The sequence below is a fragment of the Gadus macrocephalus genome, chromosome 19 (genome assembly GCF_031168955.1).
Source record: "Gadus macrocephalus chromosome 19, ASM3116895v1".
NCBI lineage: Eukaryota > Metazoa > Chordata > Actinopteri > Gadiformes > Gadidae > Gadus > Gadus macrocephalus.
The window spans coordinates 16894122-16914557 of NC_082400.1; the positions used below are offsets into that span (position 1 = coordinate 16894122).

Sequence of the window (20436 nt, forward strand, 5' to 3'; positions counted from 1 at the left end):
ATACTCTGGGGTCTATAGCATATAACAGCGTTGTCTGATTACAGTTTAATTCTTTTTTTACAATTGACCATTTCTAGTTTTCAAGACCGAATCACCGCACCATTCGTTTCAATGGGAATCGTGACAGTCTATCTATACTTTCAACATAAAGTGTACATAGAGCTAACGTTATGCATTGTATATATTTATAATTTGAAATTCGTCCCAGCCTTTATACAACAAATACTATAGGGTATATAGCATATAAACGCTTTTTCTGATTACAGTTTAATGCATTTTTTCACAATTTACCAGCTCTCGTTTTGAAGGCTGAACAGACAATTTGACTGGAACAACTTAGCAGGAGTCCGTATATCAGGAGCTAATGCAAACCTGCAGCCATCAGAATCGAGTATTCCCCCAGACCGTGGTATAATAAATGATATCTAGCACATAAATCACATCAGATGCCTATTTTCTTTCTAAATTATTTAGTTTCACTTTCACTTGTAGAGCCCTATAGCTTACAGGGAATGGAAGGAGGTCCAAACCTCTGGAGGTCGGTTTTAACCGCGTCAAGCCTTAATTGTTTATGTCTCCTACAGATTAACCAGACGAATAAACGCTTTGTCCCAGACGACTTCCAGGACGACCCCGACTTCAAACGGAAGGTGTCCTACAACACCACACCGCCGTGCACATCCCCACGGACATATACAATGGCTGTGAGTGACCGGCTGAATCTGCTTTGTGTTTTCTTTTTTTAATGAACGACGTGACCCACGATCTGTCCGGACTCGGGAACTCCGACGTCCATTTATTCGTTGCTGAAGGTACACATGAACAAATAGCTTCCTCTTAGCAAGTGCCCTTACTCCAACTCCTCTACGAAACACACAGGGGGGGAGGGGAACTAGCATGACTACGAGGGTCAGGTGCAGGCTAGGACATCGCAACAAAACACAAAGTTCCCCAAAACACTGAAATCTATGCATGGATAGATATTTACCCCAGACTTCAATTAAACAATGTATAATCAAAATAAATAATATAATGAATGATAAGCTATAAGATGGTCAAAGATTTGATCACAAAATAAATGTACACACCTCTTCCCAAGGGAACCAGAACAAAGGGAGCATGGGAAACTTATGGGGTTCTCGGGAATGTGGGCGGGAGTACAGAAGGAGGTGGAGCCAAATCAAAGAACAAAATCAAATAGAAAGGGGCACATCAGGCGGCATGGAAAGCTACACTTCAGGTAATAGAACAAAACAAAGGCAATTTTGTGTAATTATGATTTAAGAGATATGACACCCTGTTACATGAGCGCGCACACACACACACACACACACACACACACACACACACACACACACACACACACACACACACACACACACACACACACACACACACACACACACACACACACACACACACACACACACACACACACACACACACACACACCCCCTGCGTCTCGTACGTGGGTGCAACTCGCCCTCCCTCCCCCTCTCTCTCCCTCACACCTGCCCTGTCCAGTGCGGGGGGGTGTAGATTCACACCTTTTATACACAATGACACATCCGCACTCCACACCTGCGTGTTTCTCTTACCTGCCACTCACTGCTACCTTCGCTACTCTCCTGTCTTCTCTTTTCCAGTCTATCCCTCACCTCCTCACCCTCTCGTTCTCCCTCTCGCTCTCTCTGTCGACTGTAATGTCCACTTTTTCAGTCCTCATTCTCCTGACACAGAACCTAGCCTCCAAGCGCTCTCTCTCTCTCTCTCTCTCTCTCTCTCTCTCTCTCTCTCTCTCTCTCTGTCTCTGTCTCTGTCTCTGTCTCTGTCTCTCTCTCTCTCTCTCGGTTGCCCACCTAGGCCGCTCCAGGCTATATATAACCCAGCTCTCGACCGGGCAGTGGTCGACCAGATAGCGCCCTGCCCTCCCTGTCATCGGGTTCACCAGCTGGTCCTCGCATTCCCACACACACTGGAACCTCCGGCCTCTGTCCCGCCCCACTCAACGGCTCCGCCACCACTGATACTGAGGGTTCAACGTCTGGGAGTGGAGCTCACTTCTGATGTTTCCCAAAGGATGGAAAGAAGGCATGTTTCAATAAAAAATGCAAGTTTATTTGCGTATGCACAAACAATAACAAAAAGCCGCTAAGCATTCGGTTCGTCGTTATAAGAGTACCGAACTGACATTGAGACATTCAAAGTGTTTTCCAAAGGTATTTAAATAACACGAGGTAACGCTTCAGGTAGTCAACCCGGGGTCACAGAGAAACACGTCAGCGACAGCGCCATCTGTGTTTAAACTTGTGTTACTGCAGTTGCCGGCAGTCATTCGAGCCAATCGGATCTACAGTAGCATCAGTGATGACATTCATTTGGGCCGGCGATCCAAAAGGTTTGGGTCCAACACGCTGCCTTTACCTTTTAAGACGGTCTAATGCAGTGCAGCTTGGGGCGCACTTTGACATAACTGAAACAAATTGGCAAAGCGATGGCGTATTCGTCGGGGTGTGCTGGAGGGAGGATACTGCCCAAAGTTTGCGCTCTAGTCTATTTTTCCTCGTCTTTATTTCGACCCTGACTCGAGCCTGACCGATTCCCCCCGAGCCCCCAGCCCCACGAACCCTGAATTATTCTCAGGGGCGCGCGGCGGGCCACTTCAGGGTAATCGGTCCGAATCGGTCGCTCCTCTCCCTCCCCTCACCGACGCCAGGGGGGTGGGTGGGGGGGGCCTTCCTTTCCAGCAGAGCTTGACCCTCTGCGTCTGGGGGTCTGCTGGACCCACATAAACAAGACCCCATACCGGCTGAACCACGTCCGCTGGATTAACATCGACGTCAAAATGTTGTCGTGTTCGATCAGTGGTTTGTTTTCCAGAGTGACGCGTGTTTTGTCTACGGCTAATCACGTGGTCAGGGAGGTCCTCGCCCACGCTCGCCCTGTCGAGCCTGGTCCCCCCCCCCCCCCCCCGTCGACTTTGCGGGGGGACCAGGGGGGTGGCGGCGGCCTGACGCCAGTCCGCGTGGCGGCAGGGGGCGGGCCGAGGGAGGTGGTGCTGGTTTAATTTGGGTGTTGGATGTGTGCGCGCCTTGTATGGCGCAGGCAGGCTGCTCTCTTCCTGTTAGGGGAGCGTGTGAGGGGCTAACGCTCAGGGTCTGCCCAGTGGGGTCCCTGCTCTGCTTTGTGCCTGATGTGTTTATTTATACGCTGCATATGGCCGCTGCAAAGTCCCCTGGTTAGGAGAGTGATGAAGGCCAAATGAGGGTTTAGCAGAGAGACACACACACACACACACACACACACACACACACACACACACACACTGCGTCACAGCCCTGAGAGCTTAATCATCGGACTGCAGGACACCGATGGGTACAGCATGTCCAGTGTTAGAAACTCACACACACACACACACACACACGTGCGCGTGCGCGCTTCACAAGCACTGTACTGGTCATTATTCTTGGTGTAAACATAAACCCACTGATACACAAAATGACATCCAGGCCATGGACACACACACACACACACACACACACACACACACACACACACACACACACACACACACACACAGGGTGGAAGAGTGAACACCACAAAGCGAGAGAGACAGTAAAGGCTGTGAATGCTGGGGGTTGACGACATCAATGCCGTCTCCGTGAGGCTGATGCGATGTGACCGCGAGGCCAGCGGAGGCGGGGCGATGACTGCATTCAAGAGGAGAACATGAAGTCCAGCATTAGGCCTCTGCAGGAAGGTTTTACTGATGCTGAAGGAGTGGCTCGCTGGCGGACGCACCGCCTGCCTGCGTGCGTCTCGGCCTCTCCATCCGAGCGGTGAGCGACTTTAACGGGGAAGCGCTTTGAGACCCGTTTGGAGGGACAGCGGCCGACTGCCCAAGCGCATTTTTGTCATTTTCAAAAAATGGCCGAATGTTCTTGTCTATTTTTACCATAAATGAGTCTAACCATGAGTGAGGGGTGTGCATTCGCTGGGGCGGGGGGATGGAGGGAGGGCTTGGAGGGTGTTGAGAGGGAGGATTGGTTGTCCTTTTACTAATGTGATTCATCGTTGTCTCTCATTCTCTCCCTTCCTCGCTCACTCCGTTCACCCCTCTTCTATTTCTGCCTCTCTCTCTCTTCATACCTTTCTCTCGAATTTCTCTCTCTGACACATCGGTAGGTGACCTCTGACCTCTTGTCCTTTTCTCACCCATTCATTCCCTTTTGCCCATTGCCATCCCACTGTATTTCTGTCCTTCAGTTCATCATGAAGGCATTAATGTCCTGTCCTCTCCTTATATGTATGGCTCTCTCTCTCTCTCTCTCTCTCTCTCTCTCTCTCTCTCTCTCTCTCTCTCTCTCTCTCTCTCTCTCTCTCTCTCTCTCTGTGTGTGTGTGTCGCTTTCTCGGTTGTGCTGCCACATTGATGCAACTCTGGCTGTCTGGGACTGCCAGCGTTGCCATGACGATGTTTCTGCAAGTGTGCGTTTGTTTGTGTGGGTTTTTTTTGGTTTGTGTGTGGTCCTGTGTCTTTATGTTGAATGTCTGATGACCTTTTCCATAAACACCTTCACTCACACACGCACGCACACTCTCTCTGCTGTAATTTGCATGAACTCAAACAAACACACACTCACACAAACATGCATACCCACACACCGGAAGAGGGCCGATCCTGAAAGGTTGTATTACTTACTTTTGTCCACTGTGTCACCCTTGTGATTTTATTTACTGCTTCAATGGAGAGACAGAGGGGAACGGAGAGAGGGCGAGAGACTAAAGGGTTTTGTCCCTCTCCTCTAGCATATTTCTTCTTTCTTCTCTCCTTCTTCTCTCCTTCACCTTCTCTCACACCCTCATCTGGCGCACCACTCCCCCCTTTCTCCTCTCCCATCCCTCCCTCCCTCCCCACCTCCTCCTCTCCTCTCCTCTCTTCTCTCACCCCTCCCTCCATCCCTCGGTCCTTTTCTTCCCTCTCTCCGCCTTTGCCTATGCTCTCCTGTCTTTTCTCCCTCTCCTCCCTCCTCCCTCACCTCTCCCTCCCCTCCTCCGACCTTGTCCGCTCCCTCCCTGCCTCCTTCCTCCCTCTACCTCCCTCCCTCCTCCCTCACCTCTCCCTCCCCTCCCTCTCCCTCCTCCCACTCTCTTCGTTTACTGTTGATTGGAATCTATTCCCCTGCTGCTCCAGTGTGGGTGGCCCGGCAGGACAAAAAAAAGGTGTGTGTGTGTGTGTGTGTGTGTGAGACGGAGGGAGAGGGAGACGAGGGACAGACCGACAGACCGAGAAAGAGACTCACGGGTGGCTGAGGGCATTACTCAACCGTGTACAGAGGTGTGTGTGTGTGTGTGTTGGGACTGAATGGCTCTGTATGTGTTGTTTTTACTCTCATTAGGAAGACGAGGGTGTGGCACCTGTCATGCGCACACACATGCGCACACACATGCGCACAAGGATATTTTGTGAGTCCGTGGGGTTTATGGTCAATGCTGTGAAGCTCAGGATACAGGGGAAGTGTGTGTGTGTGTGTGTGTGTGCGTGTGCGTGTGTGTCATCAATGGTACTCTATTGATTCAGATACCATTTCAATGCTACTATATTTCCAAGTATCATTTTCTGTCCATCAAATATTTCCTATGAACTGAGAAGTAGAGCTGTTGTTATATTATGTCTTTAAACAACAGGTGGATTTGAATAGTAGACATTTAGAGATTTATAAATACAAAACACGAAATGTGTGTGACTTATCGGTTTTTCATCAATATCTCATCGATTCAAACTATCCGTATTCATTACATCAAACAGATGTCCCTGTAGCTTTCCTCCTGGTTCTCCTCCTCCTCACCTCCTTCTGCCTTTCTCCCTCCATTTCCTTCCTTTTCTCCTTTGTTCCAATCACCTTACATACAATTTCGGGTATTTGTAGCTTGGTAAATGTGTGAGTGTGTGTGCGCGCATGCAGTCTGTGTGTGTGTGTGTGTGTGTGTGTATGCATGTACGTTTGCGTGCGTGCGTGTGGTCATGATTTGTGAGTTTCTGTTTGTTTGTGTGTGTGCGTATGTTTTTGTGTGTGCGTGCGTTCATGCTGTGTGTCTCGGTGTCAGTGTGTGTGTGTGTGTGTTTGTGTGTCTGTGTCCACGTTTTAACTGTGTGTGTCTCTGTGTCAGTGCCAGTGTGCGTGTGTGTGTGACAGCAGCAGCGGGTTTATTGAGTGGATGGTCCTCCCTGATGTGCTGATTATTGGGTTTCCTGTCAGCTGCCTGCCCTGTAATCACCCTGAGAGCTCCCAGCCGGCCGCCAGCGAAGGCACGACGCCGGCACGGCCTGGTACCCAAAACCTCCCCTTCTCCATCCCTCCCCCTTCCCCTCACCGTCCTCCTCAGCACTGATGTACCTTATTAACGGAGTACCCTAGAGACACTTATTCCAGAAGTACAGAGTCGTGATGAGGATTAATCCAGGTGCATAACGGGACTCAGAAGCACAATGAGATGTAAATATGGACTCAAATTGCCCTCTATGGGTTAAATGGACGCTAGTGCATGAGTGAGCTGTTTTATCAGCCTCTCTTGGTCACCAGCCCCCGCCTAGAGCCACTGAGGCTGCCAGGTGATTACACGCAGATGGATCTCGGCCGTGAGTCAGTTCTCCTTGGGGAGGGTCCAGGTGACCAAGTGGCGATGAGGCGGGATCGAACCGGATGGTGTTGAGTGGATGGAGAGGCGTGAGGATGAGGGATGTCCTCCCTGATTGATTGGTCTCTGGGGGGGGGGGCGGGGGGGGGGGGGGTCGGGGTAGTTCTGAGTGACCCGGGTCTGATGGATCCCCTCTGTCGCTCATTAGTGATGAAGTACGGGCACACGGAGGAACATACACACACAAACATGCACTCACGTACTCACAAACACGCACACGGACCCATTGCCACTGAAATGTACATTGTAGTATAGCTACGCAGAAACACACATTATTTCTCTCTGTGAGAAGGTGAAATCCTCCCCCTTCTCACTGTCTCGCATTGGAGCTATTGTTATTATTATATTGTGTGTTTGTGTATATATATATATTAGATTGGGCTGTAGTAAAATAGCTTTAGGTGAAGAATGTTCCCCCCCCTACTAATGGTCTGGCCCATACGGCCTTGATTGGGCCAATTGGCATTTCCCTATTTAAGGGCTGCTCATTTGGTGTTAGAGGCTGAGGGTAGGTGCTGGCTTGATGTGAGGCCAGTACTAGTAACGCTATGCTCGATTCATGTTAGGCTATGCTATGTTATATTTTCTTAGTTTATGTTTGCTGACGTCATTTCCTTTTCATTTTGAAACATTGCTCGATTTTTGTGTGAATGTTTTGGAGACATTAAAACTTCACTTCTTTCTTAGTCCTCTGTCCGTTGCCCTCATTTTTGCCCACACTCGGAATTCCCAGTTGGCCGTATCCCAGATACGTGGGGCGACCACGCCGGTCCCTCACACTCTCACAGAAACAAGAAACAGTAAGTAATAGGTAATAGGTAAGCATAAACATTATTTCCTTCCCACAAACAAAATATACTGGCAAGGGAAAACCCACGTACTCTCCCTCTTGCCCTCGCTCACTCGTTCACGCACACACAAACAGTGCAAACACTTCTGCAGTCCCCTGGGAGGTGGGATGGGCGGCTGACAGAGAGGGTTGCCAAGGCAATCCCTGCTCCTGGGAGGGGGGGGGAGCGTGGTCCAGCGACGCGTGGCTGTGATGAGATGGACGTGTCCGGGGGGACGGTGCTTTGATTTATCCCGTCCGCCGGCTCACCTTCGATCAGAGACTTCTTATTTTTTTCTCGGCTTCGCTTCCACGCTTGTTGTTGTTGTTGTTACGGTCTGAGCAGTGTGTGTGTGTGTGTGTGTGTGTGTGGTTGTGTGTGTGTGTGTGTGTGTGTGTGTGTGTGTGTGTGTGTGTGGTTGTGTCGTGGTTTAGAGCTTCTGATTGCCTGTCGGTAACCATTTCTGAAATAGATGAAAAAAACTTGACTTTTATAACCCCAGGTCTAGAGATACACACTATTGTGGTTACCATACTAAACAGACACACCTGGACAGGTGTTGAAAACGAGCATGTATGCTAATACACTTTTCATCTGGTTCAAATTCATCTGGTTCATCCAATTAAATTTTCATCTGAGATCGGCAACATCCATGCAGAGCAGTTCCAACAAGTGATCAGCGAGTTCCCTGGCTGAGACAGTCTCCCCCCTGACTCAGACGTCACGCAGACAAGCCTTTGGGGGGGGGCTCCAGCCCTTAAAGAGTAACAGTCACGCTCGGCAGTTCTCTTATATAAGACGGTACTGCTTCTTGTGACGGCTGGGGAGGAAATCAGGGTCTGCAACATCAATTCCGTTTCTGCGAAAACGTTGGTCTACGTTGGTCTGACGAAGATTAGAGGATTAAAAATCTATATATATATATATATCGTAGGGCGACTGACATTTTGAGTTTGTGTGTGTGAGGTGGATCTGTTCTTCTGCTTTGCGGTTTCGACTTTAGCATTCAATGCAACAATCTCTTTCAACAAAAACCCAATATACTCACTGCCCCGTGGGCAGAGTAGACCGATGGCGCCGTTGAACTCGGGCCAAAGACAACACTGTCGGTTTCCTCGCTCTTAATCAGATTCTCAGGAAGTCTTCTTTCCTTCTTCATTAATATGTGAACAGCATGTACACAACAACACGTTCACAAAATAAACACGTTGGTTTGATTCGCTTTCTAGTTATTTAGTCTGTTTGATTTTTGAACGGGAGGCTTCCTGATATACAGTAGGTAGGCAGTGTCGTGTAGCAACGTCTTGGCTGCAGCTAGGGTTCTTAAGAGGTCAAAGGTCAGGAGTGAATGCCTATTCCTGTGCTGAACAGTGCAGGGTCTACCAGAGCAATGCACGATGTTTACTCTCATCCAAAGCAACGGCGAAAGAGAAGGGCTCATCTTATCAATACGGGCTGGGGTCTACTTCAGGATCAGCATGCAACTATGTGCTCATAATGATCTTCCCTTGTGTGTGTGTGTGCGTGTGTGTGTCTGTGTGCGTGTGTGTGTGCGTGTGTGTGCGTGCAGCCACCATCGTGCTGAATGAGCTGAACTGGACCGAGGCGTTGGAGGATGTGTTCCGCAAGAACAAAGAGGAGGACCCCTCTCTGCTGTGGCAGGTGTTCGGCTCTGCCACCGGATTGGCTCGCTTCTTCCCAGGTGAGTGTCTCTGTAGCCAATCAGAGGACTGTCTCTGTAGCCAATCAGAGGACTGTCTCTTTAGCCAATCAGAGGACGGTCTCTGTAGCCAATCAGAGGACTGTCTCTTTAGCCAATCAGAGGCCTGTCTGACGGTCTCTTTAGCCAATCAGAGGCTTGTCTCTGTAGCCAATCAGAGGACGGTCTCTGTAGCCAATCAGAGGACGGTCTCTGTAGCCAATCAGAGGACGGTCTCTGTAGCCAATCAGAGGACTGTCTCTTTAGCCAATCAGAGGCCTGTCTGACGGTCTCTGTAGCCAATCAGAGGACGGTCTCTGTAGCTAATCAGAGGACGGTCTCTGTAGCCAATCAGAGGACGGTCTCTGTAGCCAATCAAAGGACTGTCTCTGTAGCCAATCAAAGGACTGTCTCTGTAGCCAATCAGAGGCCTGTCTCTGTAGCCAATCAGAGGGCTGTCTCTGTAGCCAATCAGAGGGCTGTCTCTGTAGCCAATCAGAGGACTGTCTCTGTAGCCAATCAGAGGCCTGTCTCTGTAGCCAATCAGAGGCCGGTCTCTGTAGCCAATCAGAGGCCGGTCTCTGTAGCCAATCAGAGGCCTGTCTCTGTAGCCAATCAGAGGACTGTCTCTGTAGCCAATCAGAGGGCTGTCTCTGCAGGTGTGCCCATAGGACACCATTGAAGCGTTGTTTCTGTTGACTTCAATCCCCTCCCCAGCGTCCCCCTGGATGGACTCCAGTAAGACCCAGCAGAAGATCGACCTGTACGACGTGCGCAGGCGGCCCTGGTGAGACTGGTGTCTGATTATTATTATTATGGGATAGAACCGAGTCTCATTAAACTGCCTGATGTTACTGAGATTAGTGAGCCTCATGTAAACCAGGCTCACAGAGCGCACCTGTTCTGTTGAACACACACTAATGCAAACACACGCACACACACACATTCAAACAGATACACATCCACTCAAAGACCCACATGTATACACACATCCATGCACTCATGCACGCACACAAACATAGTTACATGCGCACACACACAAAGACACACGCACACTTTAATCTCATCAGGGGAATGGGATGATCAAAGGGTTGTGCGCACAAAAGCTTTGTGATGCTTTCGGGACATTCAGCAATACTCTTAAACGCTGTCATGTAACCTCACCACGTTCACCTACTGGGCTGGCCTGTAAACAGTTTTCAAGTTTCTTGTGTTAATCGGGGGATACATTAAGGATGTGGTGCCGGTAGGAATGAAATCAAGGCGAGATTTATAGAAACACAAACACAGAGTGATGTTTGTCCACTTTGAGCCAGACACGGAAGTTGGCGAGCAAAGTGGATATTAAATATATGGAAATGGAAGAAAGTTTAAGGCTTTTCTAATAAAGTGTGTGTGTGTGTGTGTGTGTGTGTGTGTGTGTGTGTGTTTTGACTCACCAGGTACATCCAGGGAGCAGCCTCCCCAAAGGACATGCTGATCCTGGTGGATGCGTGAGTGCCGACCTTGTGATTCAGCGGTTGTTTATTTCTACGGTCCAATCCCATTTCATTCGAACACGCCAGGAGTGATGAGGGGGAGTTCACTGTTCACTCTCAACACTCGTCCAAAGTCCAAAACGACCACCGTTTAGTCATAACTCCAACGATATTATTCATAGCTTCACTGTTTATTCCTCTCATTAACACCTGGAATTAGAGCAGACATTCAGGGTAGCCTCGACTTGAGGCTCTTTCCGTTTTTGTGAGAAGCGGCTGCTGAAGTGTGCAAGCGTCACAACCAGCGATGCCGATTATTGATTATCAAGCTTCCTGCTTCGGACATCTTCAGATTGAGTGTGATTGATGGGTTTCAATCTGCCACTCTATATCAGCTCTGTATTTATTACAACTATATATTTTTTTCATCATCCATAAAGCAAAAGTAATTTAACATCATTAATCTTATAGGGCCGGGGGATAAAGTGCACTCCAGAATGGATTTTCTGGCGTAGCTCCAAGGACTTAATTAGAAAGCAGCTCTGTGAAATATCAGATGTAAGCAAACTCAAGTTGTAGTTTCTCTCACGAAATTATTTCACAAAATGTCAGACGTGCTTTTTACGTGCTGGAAGCCACAAAGAGCTGTATTTAGACTCCTGCTTGGAATCATATCAGTTCCATTTCCAGTTTATAGCAAAGGGACAATGCGGTGTAAAATACCGTTAAAGTCAGAAGGTGTCTTTGTTTGGACCCTGAATAATGAGGTAGTGGCTCAACGTGTGCCCGAGTGCAGCAGGCTTTCGATCCGTATGATAGCTCATTAGCGGAGATACTGTGAATGCAACTCAACTTGTGTCGTTATTGTGGGCTAATGATGCCAGCCTTTCTCTTGGTTATTCGCCATGTATCATGCATGTCTTGTTGCCGCGCTTTAAAGCTAACTTGATCTCTTGAATGACTCATTAATGGATTTTTACCGTGTGTGTGTGTGTGTGTGTGTGCGTGTGTGTGTGTGTGTGTGTGTGTGTGGTGATGCATCAAGAGATGTGCGTGGATGGGGTAAATTATCCATCCATAAGATCATTCATTTGATTATTATTTATAAGTGAGAGTTAATGAGTATGGAACACATACTGAACTAGAGGACTTGAGGAGGAGCCATTAGGCTCTGCTATCCCCGGTCTGGAGAGTATTGCTCCATCAACTCGGTTTCTGCGGGGAAATACTGGAAAAGATGGACATTCACTATTCACTATTAATCTGAATCTGGAATGAACGTGATTGGTTCATGTCGATGTTGTTGATATTGATTTCTTCCACCAGACCCGTTTGAAGCAGGCCTCCCCTTTAACGTGGCCTCACTGCGACCTCCCCTTTAACGTGGCCTCACAGCGACCTCCCCTTTAACGTGGCCTCACAGCGACCTCCCCTTTAACGTGGCCTCACAGCGACCTCCCCTTTAACGTGGCTACACAGCGACCTCCCCTTTAACGTGGCTACACAGCGACCTCCCCTTTAACGTGGCCTCACAGCGACCTCCCCTTTAACGTGGCCTCACTACGACCTCCCCTTTAACGTGGCCTCACAGCGACCTCCCCTTTAACGTGGCCTCACTGCGACCTCCCCTTTAACGCGGCCTCACTGCGGCCTCCCCTTTAACGTGGTCTCACAGCGACCTCCCCTTTAACGTGGCCTCACAGCGACCTTCCCTTTAACGTGGCCTCACTGCGACCTCCCCTTTAACGTGGCCTCACAGCGACCTCCCCTTTAACGTGGCCTCACAGCGACCTCCCCTTTAACGTAGCCTCACAGCGACCTCCCCTTTAACGTGGCCTCACTGCGACCTCCCCTTTAACGTGGCCTCACAGCGACCTCCCCTTTAACGTGGCCTCACTGCGACCTCCCCTTTAACGTGGCCTCACAGCGCCCTCCCCTTTGACGTGGCCTCACAGCGACCTCCCCTTTAACGTGGCCTCACAGCGACCTCCCCTTTAACGTGGCCTCACTGCGGCCTCCCCTTTAACGTGGCCTCACTGCGACCTCCCCTTTAACGTGGCCTCACTGCGACCTCCCCTTTAACGTGGCCTCACAGCGACCTCCCCTTTAACGTGGCCTCACAGCGACCTCCCCTTTAACGTGGCCTCACAGCGACCTCCCCTTTAACGTGGCTACACAGCGACCTCCCCTTTAACGTGGCTACACAGCGACCTCCCCTTTAACGTGGCCTCACAGCGACCTCCCCTTTAACGTGGCCTCACTACGACCTCCCCTTTAACGTGGCCTCACAGCGACCTCCCCTTTAACGTGGCCTCACAGCGACCTCCCCTTTAACGTGGCTACACTGCGGCCTCCCCTTTAACGTGGCCTCACTGCGACCTCCCCTTTAACGTGGCCTCACAGCGACCTCCCCTTTAACGTGGCCTCACAGCGACCTCCCCTTTAACGTGGCCTCACAGCGACCTCCCCTTTAACGTGGCTACACAGCGACCTCCCCTTTAACGTGGCCTCACTGCGACCTCCCCTTTAACATGGCCTCACAGCGACCTCCCCTTTAACGTGGCCTCACAGCGACCTCCCCTTTAACGTGGCCTCACAGCGACCTCCCCTTTAACGTGGCTACACAGCGACCTCCCCTTTAACGTGGCTACACAGCGACCTCCCCTTTAACGTGGCTACACAGCGACCTCCCCTTTAACGTGGCCTCACAGCGACCTCCCCTTTAACGTGGCCTCACTACGACCTCCCCTTTAACGTGGCCTCACAGCGACCTCCCCTTTAACGTGGCCTCACAGCGACCTCCCCTTTAACGTGGCTACACTGCGGCCTCCCTTTAACGTGGCCTCACTGCGACCTCCCCTTTAACGTGGCCTCACAGCGACCTCCCCTTTAACGTGGCCTCACTGCGACCTCCCCTTTAACGTGGCCTCACTGCGGCCTCCCCTTTAACGCGGCCTCACTACGACCTCCCCTTTAACGCGGCCTCACAGCGACCTCCCCTTTAACGGGGCCTCACAGCGACCTCCCCTTTAACGTGGCCTCACTGCGGCCTCCCCTTTAACGTGGCCTCACAGCGACCTCCCCTTTAACGCGGCCTCACTACGACCTCCCCTTTAACGCGGCCTCACAGCGACCTCCCCTTTAACGTGGCCTCACAGCGACCTCCCCTTTAACGTGGCCTCACTGCGGCCTCCCCTTTAACGTGGCCTCACAGCGACCTCCCCTTTAACGTGGCCTCACTGCGGCCTCCCTTTTAACGCGGCCTCACTGCGGCCTCCCCTTTAACGTGGCCTCACAGCGACCTCCCCTTTAACGTGGCCTCACTGCGGCCTCCCCTTTAACGCGGCCTCACTACGACCTCCCCTTTAACGTGGCCTCACTGCGGCCTCCCCTTTAACGTGGCCTCACTGCGACCTCCCCTTTAACGTGGCCTCACTGCGACCTCCCCTTTAACGTGGCCTCACAGCGACCTCCCCTTTAACGTGGCCTCACAGTGACCTCCCCTTTAACGTGGCCTCACAGTGACCTCCCCTTTAACGTGGCCTCACTGTGACCTCCCCTTTAACGGCGCTCTCTCTCTCCGCCCCTCCCCTTTAACGGCGCTCTCTCCGCCCCTCCCCTTTAACGGCGCTCTCTCCGCCCCTCCCCTTTAACGGCGCTCTCTCCGCCCCCCCGTTTAACGGCGCTCTCTCCGCCCCCGTAGGAGCGGCAGTGTGTCAGGCCTCACCCTGAAGCTGATCCGGACGTCGGTCAGCGAGATGCTGGAGACGCTCTCTGACGACGACTACGTCAACGTGGTGTCTGTAGGTACACACACACACACACACCTGTAGGTACACACACATACACCTGTAGGTACACACACACACACACACCTGTAGGTACACGCACACACACCTGTAGGTACACGCACACACACCTGTAGGTACACGCACACACACCTGTAGGTACACACACACACACCTGTAGGTACACACACACACACCTGTAGGTACACACACACACACCTGTAGGTACACACACACACACCTGTAGGTACACACACACACACCTGTAGGTACACACACCTGTAGGTACACACACACACACACACCTGTAGGTACACACACACACACACACACACACACCTGTAGGTACACACACACACACACACCTGTAGGTACACACACACACACACCTGTAGGTACACACACACACCTGTAGGTACACACACACACACACACACACACACCTGTAGGTACACACACACACACACACACCTGTAGGTACACACACACACACACCTGTAGGTACACACACATACACCTGTAGGTACACACACGGCCTGTCTCACACCTGTAGGTACACACACGCACACCTGTAGGTACACACACACACACCTGTAGGTACACACACACACACACCTGTAGGTACACACACACACACCTGTAGGTACACACACACACACCTGTAGGTACACACACACACACACCTGTAGGTACACACACACACACCTGTAGGTACACACACATACACCTGTAGGTACACACATGGCCTGAGGCACATCTGTAGGTAGACACACGGCCTGTCTCACACCTGTAGGTACACACACACGGCCTGGCTCACACCTGTAGGTACACACACACGGCCTGGCTCACACCTGGAGCGTGTACATTTAAAGTGATAGTTTAGTTTATTTGTGTTTATAACCGCATGCCTTTTCATGCTCATACACGTGTGTGTGTGTGTGTGTGTGTGTGTGTGTGTGTGTGTGTGTGTGTGTGTGTGTGTGTGTGTGTGTGTGTGTGTGTGTGTGTGTGTGTGTGTGTGTGTGTGTGTGTGTGTGTGTGTGTGTGTGTAAAGGCCAGTGACCTCTTTGAGCTAATGTAGCGTCGCAGTAAACTGACAAATCTTTATCATTTGTGTGCAATCATTTGTGCTCAAGTGCATTTAGTTTGCACATACTATATGCTTAGAGTGTGTGTGTGTGTTTGGCTGTTTCTGTCCGTACATGACCAACAGGAGATGTGAGTGTGTGAGACATAGAGTGGGAGGGAAAGAGTGCATCTCTTTGACCTCACTGTGCAAACGAATGGATGGGAGCTGGTCTATGAATATATAGAATGGAAACATGCGCCCCCAGTGGCTCAGTCGTATTACTGCAGGGACACACGTTCACTAATATTACTATGTCCTTTTACTGACCCGAAAGAAACAGGAGTTTGTTGAATACGCAATAAAGTACATCAGTGTACGTCAAAGATAAGGCTCTTCATGAAGTCATGTTCTGAACCTCCACATTAGTCCTAAACATAAAATAGAGAGTTTGAGTTATGAATAGAAGGCAAGTGACTGAAGACAAACAGTCCCTCACAGGAAACCCATATTCTCCCCAGAGTTCCTTCTCAACAGTATTTCCGAGGGCTTATTTCAAAGCTTGTGGTTGCCTTTTGCTGAGGTGGTCCGCGTTTCCTCCATGCTCAGTGAAATGTGAAGCCTTTTGAGGCAGCAGCGAGCACTCAGGTCAGAGCTCTGAGATCCATTAGTGAATGGAGCACTATATAGACCTTGTCTGTTCTCCCCGTCTTGTTATGTTTCTTAAATTCCTTTTGTCCTCTCTCTCTCTCTCTCTCTCTCTCTCTCTCTCTCTCTCTCTCTCTCTCTCTCTCTCTCTCTCTCTCTCTCTCTCTCTCTCTCTCCTGTCTTCTCTCTCTCTCCTGTCTTCTCTCTCTCTCTCTCTCCTGTCTTCTCTCTCCTGTCTTCTCTTCTGTTATCTTTCTCTCTCTCTCCTTTATCTCTTTGTCAATTGGTTGTACCTGACTTGGTAACACTTAAAGCCCCGGTAATTTTTTAATCCTCTGATAGTGTTGATAGAGTCAAAGGAGAACGGACCCCCAAGTTGTAGACTGGTCTGGTTCAGATTACTCTGATTGGCTAAACACATGCCATGGCCCGCCCCTGGAATAACAACACAGCATTTTGTCAAGGCAGTTCAAGGCGTGTGCTTCTCTTTTGAGGTACATGTAGCCCTAGCAACCAGAAATATACTTCTCCTCCCTTAATGCTGTGTCAATTATGATGTATCAAACTTTTTAGCATAATTTCCTGTCCTCCTATCAGCCCTTGGATCTTGAGAGGAACCGATTCAGGAAAATTATGCTTTCTTTTCATATAGAAATTAAAAAAGCAGGCTTCTAAATATTCTGCAGATGTGCACTGGGATGCAATTGGTATCAGGATGCACCCCCCCTCCCAAACCTCCCAGATCTCTCCCTGAACGTTTGTTCTTCTCTCTGTTCCACTCCCTTTCTTCCTTCGTAATGGACCTGCTGCACAAATGCTTTTTTCTCCTTCCAGTTAGCTTTTGATATGAATCGGGTGGAAGGGGGGGGGGGGGCTTTTGTGTATTTTCTAATTACATTTTCTTTCCATTTCCTCAATAAAAGTGAGGGCTTGTGTTTTTGTTTAGAGCGGTCCGACTAGCTAACTCAAAGCCCTGTTGACTGCTTATTAAATCACAGAGAGATGCTGGGTTATAAGTATATTGGTGGCTCGGAGCCAGCATCCCAAAGAAAATCTCCTCCATTGTACCGCAGATATTTCAGCTGGAGATGCAGCCGTAGTTTCCAAGCGGTGCGTGGGGGGTTAAAGCGGTGCGGGGGGGGGTAAAGCGGTGCGGGGGGGTTAAAGTGGGGGTGGATGTTGTCTGAACTCTTGTTGGTTTTCAAAGTAAAGGCCAGGACATGTAAATGCAGTAAATGTCACCAGGTAGATTTAAATATTTGAATTCCTCTTTCTTTCTTTTTCATTCCCTCCCTGCTTGCCTTCTCTCAAATGCAGAATCATGCACAAAAGCATTCCAGCAGATATATCAAATTTTCCTGATGTTGCAAGTTATGCCATGTTGCCTTAGTATAGAGATTGGGTGACGCAAGGCCACACACACACACACACACACACACACACACACACACACACACACACACACACACACACACACACACACACACACACACACACACACACACACACACACACACACGTTATCACATATCACACTTTCTAACACACATAAACAACTAGACGGTATTAAGAAGTTAACGAGAAATGTGTTGTTGAATTCATGCCTAAATCAACACCCACATTGTGTGTGTGTGTGTGTGTGTGTGTGTGTGTGTGTGTGTGTGTGTGTGTGTGTGTGTGTGTGTGTGTGTGTGTGTGTGTGTGTGTGTGTGTGTGTGTGTGTGTGTGTGTGTGTGTGTGTGTGTGTGTGTGCGTGCAGGTGTGTTGAGCAACGTCATTAATGGTGGCCTGCTGTATGCTGGGCCAGATGTTGGTTGTTAATGACCCATGTCTCGCTACCCTGTAGAGTGTATGTTGGTGTTTGTGTGTGCATTAATTAATTGCTATCCATCTGTGGCACCATCATTTGGTTTATACAGTTACTCTTTGAACACCGCAGGATATATTTTATGCAGTTTTACTTTCACTTTAAGCGTCTAACATTGCTGCAATGTTGTCATTCATTTCCTAAATTGTTGCTCTATTTTCACACCCTCATGTCACTTCTCACATTCCTGACCTGTTTGTTCCTACAAATCCATGTTCTCCACCCTCAGCTCCATTCGGTTTGTGTTATTCAGTCAAAATTCTGTTCAAATCGAAATTCCTGCTCCAAAATACTATTAAATGCATGATTTAGGCATTCAGTCGTAAATGAATGCTTAGAGACGTTACATAAACAGAAGACTAGATGTTGTCCCATTAGTCCGAGAAGTTACGTAAATGAAGGGAAACATCACATTTCGTTCCTGGCTTGTCCAAAGCATCTCTCTCTCCCCACCACATATTTAAACCGTGCATTACCCCAAATATGTGTGAGTGCCTTCCCTATGGCCCCCTTATCCTAGCGTTTCTTAAACCATGACCTGGGACCCAAAGTGCCGCACGTCCAGACAACACACGGAACTCCGGGAAAACTCTGAGCGCGACCCTTTATTCTTCACAAAAGGATCCAGAGTTTTCCGAGTGTTTGGCCTTCGGGTCAAGATTGTGTTTTGGGTCCCCGAAATGAAACCAGAAAAAGCTTAGGACCCCCTCGCCCCTTTATCCCACCGTCTTTCCCATCCTTGCCGTCTTCTTCTCCTTGAAAACCTCCCAACCTTGACCCCCCCCCCCCCCCCGCCCCTGGCCCCCCCACCCCCCTCCAGTTCCATGAGACGGCCAAGGTGGCGGCGTGCTTCCAGAACCTGGTGCAGGCCAACGTCAGGAACAAGAAGATCCTGAAGGTGGCCGTGCAGGCCATCACCGCCAAGGGCATCACCAACTACCGCGGGGGCTTCGAGAAGGCCTTCGAGCAGCTTGCCCTGGTAGGGGGTGGGGGCGTGGGTCTGTGCGTCTGTATGTCACTGTGTGATTACGTTTTTGTGTGTTTATGCCTGTCGTGTGGGTCCGGCTATTTCTGTGGGAACGATGGTCATCCTGCTAGTTGTTTTTAGATGGGTTAAACGAAGATACTGAATTGGTTGTGATTGGAGGAAAGAGAGCGTATACTAAAATGTCACCACAGATTCAGACCTTCTAATGTGAGCCAAAAGCGCCCTCTGGTGGTTGATTCACAGATTACAACTTGTTGAGCAGGGAGCCTCATAGTGAGCCTTTCAACAGAAAACATTCTTCCTTTTTCCTGGCAGGACACACAATCCTAGGCCGGGAAAGGGAACAGATCTGGCTCTCTTCACTCTGTCTCTTCAGAATGGAGCAAAACTGGGTTCACTTGTGCAACAGCACGATTGATTTTTGCATAACTAAACTTATATAAAAGGCTGTTGAATGTCGCAATGGAAAGTTCCGGAGTTAGAAATATTTAGTTGACATTGTTCTTTATGTATGCAGTCTCGCAAAGACTGTGTTGATTGAATTGTGGAAAATGAGATTAAAATAAATCCCGTAATATTGTTTGTGTGTGGTGTGTGTACGTTTGCTTGTGCGTGTGTCGTAGATGAACGCGTCCAGGGCTAACTGCAACAAGATCATCATGCTCTTCACTGATGGAGGAGAGGAAAAAGCAACGGAGATCTTTAACAAATACAATTCTGACAAGAAGGTAGGGCTAAAAGCAACGCACACATACTCACTCACTCACTCACTCACTCACTCACTCACTCACTCACTCACTCACTCACTCACTCACACACACACACACACACACACACACACACAATCACTAACTGCAAGATGCTGTCGGCTCTTCCTTTTTGTAAAAAGAAAGAAATAATCCCATCCACGTGTTGACTCTCTGTCCTTTGCCTCAAAGGTGCGCATCTTCACATTCTCAGTCGGGCAGCACAACTACGATAAGGGACCAATCCAGTCGATGGCCTGCGAAAACAGAGGTACCACAGGGATTTGCTTTGCTTTGATCACAACCAACACACTTGCTTTCTACAAAGTCCACTCAAATTGAAGCTCTTGTATATTGTATGGGCTGTGCAGTCTTGATTTGTGTGTATGTTTGTGGGGCCAAAGATGAATTTCCACAACATTAGACAATAAAGATCTCAATCAAGCAACAACATTTTAAAACAGATATGAGACGTTTTTAAATTATTCCGTTTTATTTTGTTGAATTTATATTTGAATGTGATCAATTGTTTGTCCCAGGCTACTACTACGAGATTCCATCGATAGGTGCCATCAGAATAAACACTCAGGTAAAAAAAAAATGCACAATGCACTATTTAACTTTGGCC

The 20436-nt window shown here is 49.3% G+C and overlaps 1 protein-coding gene across 1 annotated transcript in view; it reads left to right on the forward strand.

Annotated features, from left to right (window-relative positions):
* LOC132448058 (voltage-dependent calcium channel subunit alpha-2/delta-1-like) overlaps positions 1-20436 on the forward strand; it is a 68443-nt gene that overhangs the window by 32351 nt on the left and 15656 nt on the right. The window contains 10 exon segments of the mRNA XM_060039121.1: positions 585-662; positions 665-704; positions 9099-9230; positions 9945-10014; positions 10670-10720; positions 14409-14508; positions 18895-19053; positions 19686-19790; positions 20001-20079; positions 20348-20397. Coding sequence (XP_059895104.1) covers positions 585-662; positions 665-704; positions 9099-9230; positions 9945-10014; positions 10670-10720; positions 14409-14508; positions 18895-19053; positions 19686-19790; positions 20001-20079; positions 20348-20397 — 864 coding nt within the window.